Here is an 18,297-nt window from a genome sequence, read left to right as displayed (position 1 = left end):
ATGAAAGAGGGAGCTCTTCTTAATATTTTGACACCAAAATCATGTCGATACAGCTTACCGACTGCGAGTAAAGCCACCCACGCTTTAACTTGACAGACTGTAGACATAAAGTAATCATGTGCAAAGAGATTAAGCAGAAGAATAAAAAGAAGTAACTTGCAAAAATTGTACAAGCGAAAAAATTGTTTAAAGTTGTCAAGGCAGTCACGTCTCCAGAATAAATGCTCTTATTTGTAGAATCTGCCGGACATAAAATGCAACTTTGCGCAGCTCATGTGGACAATTAGAGTTTAAAAGACTCAGTCAATACTGGCTGTTGACTGTCGTGGTTGCTTGGTGACCTAAGATTCATATTCTTGAGTCAGAATAGGCAGGACAAACAGCCAGCAAATGATAAAGGTCCTCTGATACTGACAGGTTGCATATAGGGCAGAGTCTAGCAGGGTCATAAGTAAATTTATATTCTCCAAAACGTATATAACCCCTGATAGAGCCCAGTAGTCTAAGTTGAACAATAATAGAAGTTATATAAAAAGGTAATCTAAGGTGAAGATATGATTGAAAGTCCGGATAGAGGTTAAGATGTGGGAAGTCTTAGAGACTACTTGAATGGACAAACCTTTCATAGTCGGAACGTCAGAGATAATCAGAAAAGTTATTTAGAAAAACATCCATATTTTCAATGAGCGACGTAGAATCCAAGTCTAGCCACATTTTCTCCGAGTTACATAGAGTGAACATATTTTTGAGCTGGAGAATCCAGTTGTACTTCGGGTTGCAATCAGGTTTTAAGGACATTGCCTTCAATTTAAGAAAACATCTTTTAGGATACCTATCATCAGTCATACCTAACAACCTCGACAACCATGTCAGCGCTGACTTAAATATATCATAAGCTAACTGTAATCTACCTGTCTCTAAGTGGAGGGCAAAATTCGGCGTGTAGGTTGGCAAGCCTAGTATTTTTTTAAAAGAAAGAGTACTGTAATTTCTCGACTGCATCAAAGTACCTTAATCCCCAGACTTCTATTGCGTAAAAAAGTACACTAAGTGTGAGGCTACGAAAAATGGTAGTCTTAGTTTTCCAGGCATTAGATTTAGATGCGAATAAAATTCTTGAAACAGCACCCATAGCAATATTCGCAGCAGACATTCTTTTTATGAACTCTTTATAAAAAAGACCCGAGTCTGATGTGTTGACACCGAGATAGACAAATTCGCTCACTACCTCCAGCTCAGTCTGTGCGTAGAAGAATTTGTATTCACATGGCCAACTTTTGTGGCATACCATAACTTTTGATTTTGCTTCGTTGACCGTTAAAAAATTGTTCATACAGGATTGGGCAATAAGGTTAATTTTTGCTTGTAAGTCAGCCTGAGAGTGAGCGAATATGACTATGTCATCAGCATAAGCAAGTAGGATAACGTCACATAAGTGATCTATTGAAATTCCATGCATACCATGATTTCGTAAGTACTCTTCTAGATCATATATGAAAAGTGCAAAAAGGAGAGGACTAAGGATCTCACCTTGAAGCACCCCACAAGTTACCTTTACGAACGAAGTCAGGCCCTCGTAAGTACGAATAGACATATTAGCGTTATCATAGAGATTTTTTATTTATTCGTATAAGTTTAGTGGACTTTAGTAATAATATTTATAAGGGCAATTCCCCGGTAATTATGAGGGTCAGATTTATCACCCTTTTTATCCAACATAAATGCATGTATTTTGGACCAGCTAGCTGGGACTCTTTCCTCAGCCCAGATCACGTTGAAGAGGCGCCCTAAGTATTCTTCCCAATTTACTGGAAGGTTTTTGAAAAATTCGTTGGGTATCCCATCCTCGCCCAGCCCTTTATTGCATTTACATTTCAATAAAGAGGCTTTAATTTCATCAATCGAGATATCACAGTCCAATAATGGGTGTTTGTTTACAATCCACTGTATGCAAATGGGAGCCTCAATCGGATAAAGAGAAAAAAAGAAGGTCTTGCCATGCATGCGTGCTTACATTGTTAGTCGAAGGGGACCGCAATTCGAATCTATTGACCGCTGCCCAAAAATCCTTAGAATTATTACAAGCCGCTAGCGAATTCAGCAGTGCATATTCGTATTGCCTCTTCTTGGACCTACGTATCTACAGAAAAGATCTTTTGGTTTCTAGATATTTTGCCCCCTCCGCATCGGCAAAACCCTTCATTTTAAAGACATTTAAAGATTGTCTAAGCCTACGGCGCATGACTCTACATTCTTTCACATCCCAAGATTTCTTTCCTGGAGTAGGCCATTTAGACTTAGCGAGTAAATTTAACTTATCGGCAACAGATGAGATTGTGAGAATTAAATTATTATTTAGAGTATTTATCTCGCCATTGGAGTACGCAGAGTTCTCAGAAATAGACATTTCATGTATATAGTAACATTTGCGGTTTTCATTCCAAATTATTTTATCGTACAATAAAAATGAGTCTCCATTTACATTTGTGACCATCTGTATGAAATACGAAATATCAACGCGAACCGGAAGGTGGTCGGATGACGTAGGCAACTGAAGTACTTTAAACTTAGAAATCAGGTCTATTGCGCCAATATTACACGCAACAAGATCGTTAACACTCATACCCTGAAATCCAAGGAAAGTATAATTTCCTGGAAAATCTTTAGGGAATCTCCCATTTAATATCATTAGCTCACCACTCTCCAGAATTTTAACAAGAACCTCCCCCCTTGCGTTGACTTCAGAGTCCAATGATCTTCGCTTATACATTGCTGCAGAATTTTCGGGGAGGAATAACCCTTCCAGGTTATTTAGGTTACCGATACGAGCATTAAAATCGCCTCCTAAAAACATTGGTAAATCTGGATATCCCGATATAACCCCGGAAAGGTCCTTCTCAAAATTCTGCTCGAACAGCTTCGCATCCATAGATGGTTTAAAATAAACATTACTCACAATAAATTGAAATGCCCTCTGCCAACATTTTTAAAAAAATACATGCAGGAGAAATTAATAAAATTTCAAAGTTAAATACAGCTTTGTTTATCAAAATTGCTAAACCCCCACTAGGGCGGCCGACTCTAGCAGAATGTTGTGCATTACTTACAATAGCGGTGTGATTAGGGATCCAAATAGGGGACTCTAAATTCTTTAAAGTTACCCATGTCTCGCACAGGCAGATGATGTCCGAGCTGAGTAAGTAATTTTGCGATATCAGAAAAATTCGAAAGGCCGTGAGTATTCCAGAAAAAGATGCGAAAATTGCTGCTCTTAGAAGATGATATGACATCCTGATTAGCGACTTCTTTCTCTGCTGCAGTTTTGCCTATAGCAGTTTTACCTATAAAGGAGTCCAGGGAACTATTCGATCCATCCGTGATGCGCTTTTGCTGTGTTTTGGATTAGCTTCCTGACGAGGAGCGTGTTTCGGTCAGAATTTGTTTATTTTCCTTTTCATTTAAGAGAGAATCGACCTCCAGGGAAGAGAGCTGACGGTCCTCTAGCATAATACTGCTACCCTTAACAAACACGTTAATACCCGCATTTTTTAGCTTGGTGGCAGTGTGGTATAGGGCTTTTCGCTCTTGCTTTTCCTCTAGGAATCTGTCAAGAGTGGCAGAAAGGTTTGACTATCTGAAAGCTTCGCGTTTGTTGAGAACCTCCTGCTTTCACCTGTTAGAACTGAAACGCACCAGGACGGACCTATTGCCTTGCGTTTTCCCCAGACGATAAATGGTATCAATGTTCGACTCATTCAGTGAGAGACCAGCGCTAGTGAGAATATTAAGAACGAATGAGAAGAGATCCCTGTTAGATTCCTCATCGTCCGATAGGTTGTGTATCAAAACATTGCATGAGCGAGCTTGCCGCTGAAGAAATTTGAAGAAATTTGAAGCTTGCCGCTCAACCTGTCGCTTGAGTGAACCGCACTTTTCCTCTAATTCCTGATGTGCCAAATTCGATCTTTAGAGCATCAAAATCGGACTTCAATTGAGCTGTGTCAATTTTAAGAAGTTTGACGTCCGTTTTGGTTTCCTCTGTGTCGGCTTTGATGGAGTTTAAAAGTTTCAGCACATTTGAATCGCCACTCATTTTTGTAAATATTAGCTACTTTCAATGTTGGAGATAAGAGCGATCTGTTGAAGACCACAAGTTCCTCAGAGACGTGAAATCGTTTAGAATTCTGACTGAAAATCACAAAAACTCGAACAGAAATTCATCCCAAAAGGTGTCACAGCACAAAGCGAGCGCGATAATAGCCAAAGAAAAAATTTAGCACTTGAAACTCTAAGTCAAATCAAGAAATTCATACGCAGCACGAGAGACGCGTGTTGCTCACACCGGCGCCATATTGCCACCCCCCTACCAAAGAAATGATAAAAGTAAAAGCAACGCGATTAACATGAAATTCCTACATATACTATGCGGCAAAACACTGATGTACAAAGTGAGCAATTAGATAATCCTCAAACAATGTGACTGTAGGGGAGACACTAGTTAACGTATGTGAAAGAAATTCGTTGAGATATTTTGAATATGTTGAGAGAGTCAAAAATGCACGAATAACGAAACAAGTTTATCAACGTAACGTAAATTACAGTTTGCCCAGAGGTGGATAGCGAAAGAAATGGTTAGATATATGCATAATAAAATTCATGGACGTGAAGGAAGCTACAGAAGTATGCCAGGACAGAAAATTGTGGCGATAAATTGTTTATAAAATGAGTGTTAGTGGGGTGAGTGACGTCTTAAACAAAAGTCATTGGATACTAATCTGGCAAAGCAGGGAGCTTCACAAGATGATTTTGTGAGGTTCTTCACTTTGAGTGATGGCTATAGAGATTGATCAACATTTCAACACAGAAATGTTTTTTTGATGGTAGCTCTAAGGAAGCATCCAGAGATGACTGTTGTTACCTCCAAAGCTCGTGGCCGCTCGTAATTGTATACCTACAACATCATCGCAGGAGGTTTCAACCATCATATTAAATTATTTGAATTAACTTATAGCATTCTAATCTAATCAGTCACTTGACTTAGTCCGTGGCTATAATGTATCACCGGGTTTACCCGAGTAAAAGTTTAATAAAAACACACAATAATAATAATATGGTGACTGTTGTCACCTCCAACGCTTGTGGCCGCTCGTAATTGTATACCTATAACATCATCGCAGGAGGTTTCAACCATCGTATTAAATTATGTGAATTATCTTATAAAATTCTAATCTCATCAGTCACTTGACTTAGTCCGTGTCTATGTTGTATAACCGGGTTTACCAGAGTAAAAGTTTAATAAAAGACATAATAATAAGAATAATAGTAATAATAATAATAATAATAATAATAATAATAATAAGAGCCTCGGTGGCTCAGTTGGTTAGAAACTTGGACGTCAATGATGGGGTAAAAACCAGGCTTTGTCCAATATGTCTGGGCAGACTGCTCTCATCAGATCACTTGATTGCATTATAAAAATTCTCCGTGACTGATGATTTATACCGGGACAGCCCCGTGCAAAATGTTCAAATAAAAATCCAACTCTAACCAAAAATGCCTTTGACATATTGGGCAGTATAAGCCTGTGACAATATTTCGCCACAGAAATGTTTTATAATAATAATAATAATAATAATAACAATAATAACCCTACCGAAGGTGTTCCGCGTTGATGTTACGGTAGGGCTTGAGCTCCCCTCTCATGCCTTTGACGGCAATGTTGGAGGTAGCATTGCTACTGACAGGGTTTCCCATGCCAAATAGGCTGATAACGAAGAGAAGAGGAACTAAGTAGAACACCAAAACCCATCAATGAAAAATGGAGAATATATTAAAGATTTCGAAATGCTTGTCGCTTCCCGAGGATCGTCGGGGCGCCCCTGGAGCCACCGCTGGGGGCCACAGCATGCGGGACGGTGGCGATGGTGAGCTTCGAGATGGTCAGGCAGATCTCACTAATCCAACAGCTGACCAGCAAGAACATCTGCGACAAACGCTAAGCAGTGGAACATCAACTGTGCCTGCCGAGGATGCTTTGGCTAGCACCAGCTGTTTGCAGCCAACCACCTCGACAGAAATACCGTGGGAGAGCATCAATTGGGATACCAAAATGAAAGAGGAATTGGTGCGTCTCTATTATGAAAGTGCGAAGTTTGAAACAAACAAGGAAAAAGGATACAATTTAAGAACAAAATTTGCTGCAAAGTATCCTAATATACAAAAGTTCGCACTAAGAGATTTTATCGCTAAGGTGAAAGACATCAGGACTAATCTACATGTTACAGAAGACCGAGCAATGGAGATTAAACAACAGGTTGATTTGGCCTGGAAAAACGACGGCAATAAACATCAGTTAGAGAAAGCCGCGACAAAAGGTCAAGCAGGAGCAATTGATGTTCTTCCTAAACCTATTGATGATCCAACACCACCACATCCTCCAGAGGTGGATGACCTTATACAACCAGAGGCAGAAGCAGAGGTTCAGCAACCAAAAAAGCGACGAAAATGGACATACCATATGAACAGAGATGTTATGCGCCTTTATTTTTTGGCAGAGAAATGTGGGGAAAGTGTGAGGAGAGAACATCATAGACTCTTCTTACTTAAATACCAGATGATCTTACTTAAATACCAGATGATGTAGATAGGGAAATCTCAGAAGAACTACATCACCTGGAAAGGAATTTTGGTCATGCTTTACTAGAGTTCAGATATGTGGAACCAACACTGAGGCATTCTCTGCCCAAAATGAGCATCACAAATCATCTGCGTACACTAATAGCACATCTCGATAGTAAGGTTTTACCTACGTATTTTAACGTAGCACAAAATGCGTTAGAGGTGCAAACTCTTGTATAGTGTGCAGCTGTAGCAACCGTTAGAACGTTGGGCCGAGAAACTAGGCCTGCAAATGCAGTTTTTGTTCTAGCAAGGGATCGAGATCCACCATCGAAGATCAGGTTGGATATGGATGTCAGCAAACTAAGGTGCAAATTGGGTCGATTAACTCAATATAAAAAAGGAAAGAGAACCAGGAAGCTGATGAACCATGTTACTCAAATCATCCACCCTCGGCACATCGAGACAGTAATACCAGCAATATTGGATGAAATTTTAGACTCTCAACGACAGAGACTTGATGTTCTTACTGCCAGACTGCGTCGGTACAAGAAAAGTAATGCACGAAGGCAACAAAACCAAAACTTTCAGACAGATGAAAGAAGGTTCTATCGTGAACTGAGGGTAAAGCCAAATAACCACCAAGGCAACGAAGTCCCTCAATTGGAAGATAAGAGTAACTACTGGTCGGGCGTTTGGGGAAAAATGAACAGATGCAATTTAAACACTGCGTGCTTCAAACTGGAGGAAGCAAGGGCAAGCAATAGCCCAGAAATGCATCAGACAAACATTACAGCTTTGGATGTTTCAATGGATTTAAAAGCGGCAAGTAACTGGATAGCTCTAGGTTCAGACATGGTGCACAACTTTTGGTACAAGTAGCTGACGAGTGTGCATCTTGCCTTGGCAAGGTGATTTCAGAAGATAATCGAACAACCAGATTTGATGCCTCAAAGTCCATCTGAATTGCGACTGATAGCCTATCTCCCAACAATTTATAAATGTCTTACAGCAATGATAACAAATAAGATATATTCTCACTTCAACGAGAATGACATCCTCACAGAAGAACAAAAAGGATGTTGTAAAAGCTCGCGAGGAAGTAAAGATCTAGTCACTATAGATATTGTTGCCATGTCTCTTCAAACTTTACATATCTGCCCACGCATCATTGACTTTTTAAGTCGTGCGATTATGCTTTGGGGTATAAGAATCAAGCATTTTGTTCATGAAAAACCAAGGATAACTATATCAATACGCATTATGCCGGGTATATTACAACGAGCCTCCTTCAGTGCACTATGGTTCTATTTAACGTTGAACCCTTCGAGCGAAACACTAAATAACATTTCTTATCGGTTCAGAATACATGATAATGAGGATGGTCATCAAGTAATCCATCTTCTATACATGGATGACCTGAAGCTATACGCTAGCCCAGAACAGAAACTGCAACAAGTGATCGATGTCACAAAGCAGTTTTCCAATGATATCCACCTGGATTTCGAGCTAGATAAATGCAGAACAGTGTATCAAACAAGTGGTTTGTCACCCCAAATTTAGAAACCACATACCACACGGTCACTTTTGGAGAGTTATTTTCAGCCTAGTACCAAAAATTTGGTTTGATTGTCGCTTCAGAGAGATGGAAGTGCACCTCGTCACTACTAAAAATTTGAATTTGCATGGATCCGGTTCAACATTTCTTGAGAACGATTTGTGCGGTTTTATAAGTCAGGGGGCATCAGCACTTCACCAATAACGGCACGACCCACCTAACACGATGACACCTCTCCGAGGTTCCGACCCATACCACAGGGAATATACCGGTCCTTCAAAACTGCACTGTCTGCTTTGCCGCACTCTATATTTGTTTCATGACCTTTATGTCACATTTAACTTCAATTTTAAAGAAAACACTTGCCACTGGTATACGGCATTGGTTCTCGAGTGGTCACTACTTAGTCGAATATTTCGTACGAAAATTGTCGCATGCAAAATTTAATCGCTTATGTAACATGGAGTGAGGAATAGGATTTTCGATCTCGCATGGAAAGTCGCATGGGATGTCAAAGTTCATAGTTTCAAGAAGAGAGCCTCAATCACATACATGGCACCCCCCTACTCCCTCATCCCAAGACTTTGGAAAGGGAGAAGTATCTGACCTACATTATTTGAAGTCTAGTCACAGGGATGCTTTTCCGCCTCCACAAGATGTTTAAAATAGGTGGAGTTTTTACCAACCTTATATCTGTGACCATTTGCATGGGTGTATCCGGTTATAGGTATGCTTTGTAACCCCTCAGAGTGAAGAGAAAGGTATCTCTGGATAAATCAGTCTTCTATCTGATACTAGAAATGTTTGGAAATGTACAGAAAATGTGTATAAAATTTAGTTTATTAGATACTAAACAAAAAGACTTCAATCCAAAAAAAAGACTAACAATTTTTAATTATTTAAACAATTTAAATGAACAAATGCATAACTTTGTCAATTTTCATTTCAAAGATTTCGTTTTTGTCCTAAAATAAACTAATATGATTTTGACTTCGTCCTAATGTTGTGCAAAATCTCCGCTATTCTAGTCTTTTTTATTATTAAACAATTTTAATTGACAAATAAATAACTTATTTAGTTTTTTCTACAAAGATTTGGATTTTTTCGTAAAACCAGGTGATATTCTTTGACATTTGACTTAATATTGTAGCAAATCCCCATTATGCAACTGTTGTTTCTGTTTTAGACAATTTGAATTGACAAATACATAAACTGTTTTGATTTGAATACGAAGATTTTGGGTTTTTTGTAACCAATAATTTTCTATCAGATTGAAGTTTGTAATCGTAATTCCGTTTACTTTTACTAGTCATTATTATAAGGATAAATAAGCATAATTTGTGATTCTGGAGGCAGTGGATCCACGTATCGGTTCCGGTCCTATGTTTTCACTTGCCGCATCACATTTTTGCAGCTGTTCCGCTTTTTAGTTGACCTTTATCCCTGTGCAACCAGGAACGCATATGAGAGCTTCTTTTTTTCCTGCAAAATGGTTTAATGTAATTTTGCATGCCCAAGCCCGTTCTGATGTTATGTCTGCTTTCCCAACCGCATTTAGTGTGAATTGGCTGTCCGAGCGGATCGTAATCTGTCTGCCAGCAGCGTTTTCTTCTAATAATGTTTCAGCATAGCGAAGGACGGCCAGCACCCTTGTCTGAAAAATTGTAGCAACACTCCCACGAAGAACTCCCATCTCCCTCATTCTCGCACCGTCATATATTCCAGCTCCTGACCCTCCCTTTCCCTCTGTGCCATCTGTATGTAAGGTTTCCCGTTGAAGGAGCGAGTTACCATTTTCCTTCCACATATCCCTGATTGGAACGTAGGCACGGAAAGCCTTGATGAAATTGAAGCGTTTTGTTATTTTATCTTGCCTTATTTCTAGAATCGGGAGTATGCTAATGTCGCTTGCACATGCAATTCTTTTTCTCACCTGCAGCTCGTTTCCCCCTTCTGACTCAAACTAAAAACCTAGGTAATAGAACTTCTCCACAATTTCCACTTTTGGTCCATTCATCTTCCAAACGTAATTTATTTTGCCTTTTCTATTTCTGAAGCTCATCACCTTTTTCTTATCTACGTTCACCGTCAGATATTTTGCTCCCACGTATTCTTCGAAGACTCACATCATTAGGTTGATCCCTTTCTCACCAACTGCTCACAGAACTACATCGTGCGCGTATGCTAGAGAGTATATATTTTTCTATTACCAAGAACCGTTCCTGCTTTCCCTTTCTCCTTTAGCTTTTCCTCTAAGTCTGCCAGCAGGATATTAAATAGTAACGGACTGTTCACTGAGTCAAACACTGCTTTGAAATCTACGAAAAAAGCGACTAGTTTCCCTTTCTTTCTCCCCAAATTTCGGTTAACAAAGTTGTTAAAAACGTTGATATTGTCTATAGTTCCCATCCCTTTTCTAAATCCAGTCTGATTATGTGGGATACTTTCTTTTTGTTCTATCTGACATGAGCCGACTGACATGAGAGTGATCCCTCTGTATTCATCTACCTTCTTTCCTTCCGCTTTCTTGGCAAGCGGTACCACCAGCCCCGACGTCCACTCTTTCGGCCAACCTTGCCCTTTTCAGACCTTGTTGCAGATCTTCTACATCTCATCTCTAATCCCTTCTCCTCCATACTTCATCGCTTCGTCCTCCATCCCATCTTCTCCTGCCGTCCTGTTTCTTTTTAGCCTATTTATTTCCTCATACACTTCTTCTCTTGTTATCTCGTTCCCTTCCTCCATTTCTCCTTGGACTAACCTACACTTTTCCCCTTTGATCTTATTTTTCTCTCCCCCTAATAGACACTTAAAATAATCCGTCCATTCCTCCATTTCTTTTTCTTCGTTAACGCCCTTTCTTTCCCCTCTATCCCTATTTATTACATCCCACACCCTACCTTCTTTGGTCGCCTTTTCTACTTCTGCTTTATATTCTTCTTTTTTCCTTTATCTTTTTCTTTCCAGCATCTTTTCATGTTCTTTTTTCCTCCTGTTATACTCCTTCTACATTTCCCCTTTTCCCCATTTGCTTACACACTCTTTCATTCTCTTTTTACTCTCCGAGTATTTCTCGTATGTAATTTCATAGGTTAAGAATTATTTACATTTATATGAATGAAATATGACTGCTAGATTCTGCTCGGATCGCTCATTATTTTTCAACCCGTGTGCCTAATTCATTATTCGTAAGGCGTTTTTTATCAGCGGTATCTCAATCTATTTATTTTATCTTTCTACTGCCCTCTATCGATATAACTGGAGTTACATTTTGTGCGACCAGACTCGTTTGCTCCAATAGTGCTTACTTTGGGCGTTCTACGGGTGAGCCCAATTTAAGCCCAATTAAGTAGAAAACCAAGCACTGATCGGCTTTATCTACATAAGTTTTGACAGTTGAAATTTCGGAATAATGAGGATGTATTCAGGATTTGGCTGGGATTGCATCCACTGACTGTTACGATTAAAATAATCTGTCAATTAATTTATGATGCCGACTATGGGCGTTCTGTGTGTATACATAATGAAAGCCCTATTAAGAAATCAAACACTGATCGGCTTTGTCAAAATGAGTTTTGATGCTTAAAAATTCGAAATAATTGGAAAAGTACTAGGATTTGTTCGGATTGCATCCACGTAATTATTTAAATAAAATAATTTGCAAATTGATTTCACTTTTTGTTAATTGGGCTGCGCGTCAGAATTATGAGCCTCGCGGTTGAATATCGTTGTCTAATTTTTTTCATACCTCATGTAAATAACCATATCTTGAAGCAAGCAGAGTCATTTTTTCGATAAAATGTTTATGTTTGGTTTTATAATCAAAAAGGAAAGAACAGGAGTAGTAACGCGCAGTGATAGCTGTATATGCATTCTCGGCGGGTATAATCTGGATTATAATCTACAATGAAATGATTTTGTTAAAAAATTGGCTCTGCGGGCTTCAGGATATGAGTCTGTAGATGACGTAAGCAAGAAATGAGTAAAAAATATTCAACCGTGCGGCCTACAGATTCAACACCGTATATTCATTTTTTACAAAGTACCAAATATTCTGCAGAAAATAACTAAATTTATAATAATAAACTATAAATTATTAATAAAAGTCATACCTATGCAAAAAATACATGGCAACACTCTATTTATGGATTAAGGATTATGCATTTGTTGAAAGGCTAAAAAATATCGTCTTTAGTCTGAATTTGTTAGAAAACTTCGATGTGTATGTACAGAATATAAAGATTCACGTTATTACTGTAAATATTAACCGTTTTTCATGAATCTTTTTTTTCAATATCTTGTGATTATATAAATAAATTCATTCTGTTAATTTAAATTGAATTAATCAAGGATTTTATAATGCCAGTTTTTCTAACTGGCTGAAATCTCGTAACAATGCCTGTTCACAAAAATATTGAACCGTGCGGCCTCAAAATTCGGACGCGATCGCCATTCTGATAAAAGGCCTTGAGTTTGCCAACCGCGCGTGCAGTGTGCAATGAGAATGCGGTCAGGTAGGTCTTTCAAAAAGCAACATTTTTCTTTTTCCGACTTTTTCATAACGTGCTTAGTTTGACTTAAGATCGACATTTTCGTTTTTTGTTTAATTTTGAAAATGCTATAACTTTAAAAATAATTTTCTTTTTATCCTCTAAGCTGAAGCAACTTAATGTAAATTTCAATGCTCCATGGTTTGCATTGTTTTAATTTCCTAAAACACGCCAGGCGTTCGGAATATAGATTGGAATTCTTCTAAATTCCTAAAAAACAGACACTAAAACGAAACATACTGCGACCTATCTAATGCCTTTGACATATATTTCTAAGTCTGAATCAAGCTAATGGGAAAAGTCAAATTCTATTCATTTAATCGATATTTTTAAGATCGTCCACTAGGCGACGCTGTACACTGTCACCTAGTTTAAATGTTCTTTAATGCTCTGTCATTGTAAGACTTTCAGTAGGGCATAATAAAAACCAAGCAAAAAAAGTATTTTTTACATTCAGTCACAATATTTCTTGACTTACCTTTTCTACTGAAAGCATATTTGTATGCTTCAACGTAGTTTTTTGCTTTACTAGTTTCGTTGATTTGAAGGTGTTTGAACGTCTCGTTGATTATTGACAGGTCTTCTTTTAAAGCATCGATCTCTGGCAGGAAGGGCAATCTGCTGAAATGTGTCCACCTAAAATAAAAATACGTTATACGTACATGATTATAATTTAAGTTAAAAATCTAATTAAAGGAACAGATATTTGATTTCAAACTGAACTAACTTGTCACCAAAAGCAGTCTCGCCAGACATCCCGTTCCAATAAATATTCGGATGTGGACTTGCTATAGCTATAAATTTGTACACCATGTCTCCATGTAAAGCCACTATGTACCACCCTAAAAGGCCTCCAAGGTCGTGACCAATTATGCTACAAGTTTTTACTCCAAGGGCTACAATGAATTGTTTCAGCTCATTCACTAAAATTTCAATTTTGTATGCACTTCTTCTAGGTGGCTTATCGCTGTCACCAAATCCTTTTAAATCTAGAGCTACTACTCTGTAACAAAAAGTTCATAGGTTTAAGATTAAAGTCTAATGATGATTGTTAATAAAGTCGAATAATTTTCTGATTATAAAATATTTTATTTTGGAAACAATATAGAAGAAGACAATATAGTTTTAATGAATTTAGAGATATGGTTGTGAAACATAAGAAAAATTGCTACTTAGCAAGGCATTCCCACAATCAGAAAAATAATCCTGTCAAGACTAAACCTCATTTGTAAACTTATTGCATTTAGCGTGAACGAGTTATTCTCAGAAGTGAACGAAATTTATCATCACGTTAACTTTATATTATGCAGTGATAACCATTTCTTTGCTTTAAAAGTACGCCAGTTGATACAACTAAATTGAAATTTAAGCTTACTTTTACCAATCCTTAAGTATTAGAGAAATATCCTTTGTTTCTGTAAGTATCTAGTGTGATAAATAATTCATGTGAATAAATTAAAAATTACTAGTCAAGAAAGGTACAAGATACTTTTTACTCGTTTAAACAATTATTGAACTACTTCCTGTAGGTACCAACAATATTAAAATGCACTTTACACTTGCTGTGTCAATTTCTTTGGCAACTTATTATTTTGAATGAAAAACTTAAAAAATGTGAAAGGTATTTATGCGAGAAACGCAAATTATTAAAATCAATCTTCATATTTTTTATTTGAGGGTATTCCAATTTCGTTCAGTAAAATATATTGAACATATATGTAAGATATTCTGCAGGAGAGGTGTGCTTTAGAATACTCTCAGATAACCATGAAAGCAGGACTTCTGTACAAGTTACAACAATATTGCTGTTGCCGCTGCATTTTCCACCGATTCAACCAAAACAGGTCCGAAATCTCATATTTTTATATTTGCTTTTCCTTCTGAGTTGGGAGCACCTTTCATTTTTGTTTTCATTTTCATTTTGTTGTTATGAATCAATTTCCGCATGAAACTTTGAAAAAGTGGGTTCTTCCTGTGTTGAATAAAACTCTGAAGGTAAGTTTATTACATATCTTCATCTTCTATTGAAGTATATAACTTCAAAAACAAGAGTATTTAATTGCCAGTTCGAAATTCAACATTTCCTGCTATCATTTATTACTTGACAGTTGTGTATTGTGCTTGATTGATTTTCTGTTCCCATTACTTTCCATATATATCAATTTTTCTTAGTTACTTTACCATATACGACCTTTCAGAATATTGCTATAGATTTAGGAGAAACAAATATGTTATAAGATAAACCAGCTTAGCGATAGATAGTGAAAATGAAGCGAAAACGGGACCACTTAGAGCAACTGCCAAATTGAAAGCTCCAATAGTTAAACTTTAATTCCAATTGCTCCGTTTAGATATTCTTTATTAATTGTAGATAAATTTATTAAATTTATAAAATTATAAATTATTTTAAAAGTGTTGAAAATTAAAAATAGTATATGACATCACAAGTAGGGTTAGGCATTCTTTACCGTAGGGAGTTCAATGTTCGCAAGACAATTAGTAAAACCATAGTCGTAAGCCATGGTTTTGCGACGGCGTAAAAAACAATGGTTCAATGCCATTGGTTTTTCTCGTCGTTCTGTGAACATTGAATTCCCCACGTAAAGGCGTGTGTAACCCTGCGAGTGACGTAAGGTATTTTATTCAAAACCATGATATGCTATGAACCTATGGAGTCCCCTGAAAAGTGAGCGTCCAAAAGCCCTTTACAGAAATGATACGAGAATGTCCTATGAAGTAAATTTTTTTCGATAATGATGATAATCAGCAACCAAACATTCTTCTGTTTTGATTTCTCCATCTGTCAAATTTCTCGAAGTCCAGCTTATATTTAACCTTAGATTTTTGGGGTACTAAATCTTGCTTCTTTCACTTTGCCATTTATGTTGAGGGGTGGAATTTTGGTTGTTTTCTCATGATTTTAAGTGTACGAAAATTTACATTTATAACTCCTTTGCCACGTAATTGCTGATAATTCAGGGTTTGGCGGATTCTATTGTTTGTTAATGTAGTTGTAGATTAAAGCATGCGATTAAAGCGGGTCCCATCTGTTTGAACTTTGATTAGGTATTTTCACTTCAATCAACAGCTAACTTCACTTCGTTGATTGCTGAGGGTATAACAAGGGACCAAATGAATGGGATTCAGTTCATTTTTGCCCCATTTTGCTAATATCTTCGAAAAAGATAATTTTGTCTATATAAATGTATTTGAAAAATATTTTTTATATTTTTATTACTATTTAATGAAATAATAAAATGATAATAATGATTATTAATTACAAAAATGTTACAGAAATAAATTTGTTTTCCATGCATTTGATTCATTATTTTCCCCTCAGCTTTTAACAAAGTGAAGTTAGCTGATGCTTAAAGTAATAAATAAATAAAAAATAATTGGTAATTTCGTATGGCGCGAGATTTGAAAGCAGATCGTTCGATCGACGATTTCAAATTATTTTTTATTTTGAAGAGTTTTTATATATTCTGGAACTTTTCTAATTGTTGTTATTTTTCATTTTTTAGATTCAAAGCATAGAAAGTATTACTTATTAAAAATTTCCCGAAAATCTGAAAGCCGATGTACTGCTAATTCGATGCCACTGAGAGAGAAAAAATATTTTAAAAATATACAACCACTCAAGTATAAAAACAAAAGTACTTAGCAAAACTTTCCATTGATAAGGTAATAGAAAATCACAGAGACTAAAGTTGGAGAAATAAATGAATTATAGTTATTTACTAATTGGTATTTATGAAAACTTGAATCATATAGAGTAATTGAAAATTAATGAAAATATAGTGTATACATTAGGGTGGTCCAAAAATGCACGGCAACATTTTTTTGCATGCTGGAAAGCAACGATACCCCCCCCCCCCCAGGTTATTCCAAATCCTAAAAAATAAATTCCGTAATTTTTAATTTTTTTATTTTAACAGCTGCCGGTTTTGAGTTGAAGTTTCTCATGTAAAATGCATGGGAAAAAATCACTTTTTTGAGTTTTTAGAATAATTTTTTTGGGGTTAAAGAAATGTGACGGGAAAGTATGAGAGCCTGTAGAGAATTATCAAGCAAAGAATTTCATCTATCAGACATATGGGTTTGGTACCCCTAACACACCCCCACGAGTACCTGAAAACTACCCTTGAAACAAAAAATGTCAATTCTTCATGAAAACGACATTTCGAACAATGTATTCCCTTATTTTCTTACTAAAAATGATTATTATTGGTCTAGTGGAATATTTATTATCATTGGTTAATTATTTTTAAATTATTTAAACAAATGTAATTTGCTTAAATAATTTTTTTCGAAAATTCGACTACCCCCCTAAAAAATTATTGCTATTAGTCTAGTGGAATATTTTGTTAACGTTCGTTCATCCATTCTTTATTATTTAAGCAAATAGAATTTGTTTAAACAATTTTTTTCTAAAATTCTTTTTTTCCATAAAAATTATTACTATTTGTCTAGTGGAATATTTATTAACATTAGCTGAATAATTTTCAATTGTTTAGACAAATGGAATTTGTTTATATATTTTTTCCATAAATATTATTAATATTCCTCCAGTGGAATAGTAATCCACATTGTTTGATTAACTTTATTTTTAAAAAAATTTTAATAAAAATTATTACCTAAATATAACTGATAAATTAATTATTAATAATTTAATTATTATACAGTAATTAATTATTACTGATAAATATTCCACTAGGTCCACAGTAATAATATTTATTTAAAAAAAGTTCAAAACGAAATTATTCAAACAAATTTCATTTGTTTAAATAACTGACGATGAATGAACTAATGTTAATAAATATTCCACTAAACCAAGAGTGATCATTTTTAGGGAAAAACGCATTTTCAAATAAAAATTACCTAAACAAATTATTAATTTTGTTTAAGCAATTAAAAATTATTAAACCAACGTTATTAAATATTCCACTATACTAATAGTGCTAATTTTAAGTGGAGGGGCAAATTTTCGAGAAAATAAATTTTATTACACCATTAGGCCATTTCCCTTTCGGGGTAGGCGTGACTCACTCGGCAGGGGAAAGGAGTAGTGTGTGGAAGGGATAGAGATTGTTCAGATTGATCCAGAATTCTCATGCTATTTAAGTAAATAACACGTTCGTTCCGCAACACTGGTCCGACCCAGGTTGCTGATCAATCTCTGTAGCAATCACCCCAAGCGAAGAACCTCACGAAGTCGTTATGTAAGGTTCCCCACTTGGGTCCATTAATAGCCAAGGTCTTTGTTTCAGGCGTCATTCACTTTACTGACACTCTTTTTATTAACTATTTGCCGCCATACTTTCCTGTCCTGGCATACTTCTCTAGCTTCTTTTATGTCCATGCATTTTTTCATACAGGCTCTCGTGTTGCTGTGACTTCTAAACATTCTAAACATTCTAAACACATTCTAAACATTCTTTCCGCGGTCTACCTCTGGGCACGTTGCCCTTTACTTTACCTTGGTACACTTGTTTCGTTAGTCGTTCATTTGGCATTCTCTCAACATGTCCGAACCATCTTAATCGATTTCTTTCCCATGTGTCTACTAGC

The 18,297-nt window shown here is 36.4% G+C and overlaps 1 protein-coding gene across 1 annotated transcript in view; it reads right to left on the bottom strand.

Annotated features, from left to right (window-relative positions):
* LOC117171065 (epoxide hydrolase 4-like) overlaps nucleotides 1-18,297 on the bottom strand; it is a 134,840-nt gene that overhangs the window by 18,022 nt on the left and 98,521 nt on the right. The window contains exons 3-4 of the mRNA XM_033358114.1: nucleotides 13,454-13,729; nucleotides 13,205-13,362 (exon numbers count right to left, since the gene is read on the bottom strand). Coding sequence (XP_033214005.1) covers nucleotides 13,205-13,362; nucleotides 13,454-13,729 — 434 coding nt within the window. The remainder of the gene's footprint in view (nucleotides 1-13,204; nucleotides 13,363-13,453; nucleotides 13,730-18,297) is intronic.

The sequence above is a fragment of the Belonocnema kinseyi genome, chromosome 4, assembly GCF_010883055.1.
Source record: "Belonocnema kinseyi isolate 2016_QV_RU_SX_M_011 chromosome 4, B_treatae_v1, whole genome shotgun sequence".
Classification (NCBI taxonomy): Eukaryota; Metazoa; Arthropoda; class Insecta; order Hymenoptera; family Cynipidae; genus Belonocnema; species Belonocnema kinseyi.
This window is presented reverse-complemented; position numbering and strand designations above follow the sequence as displayed.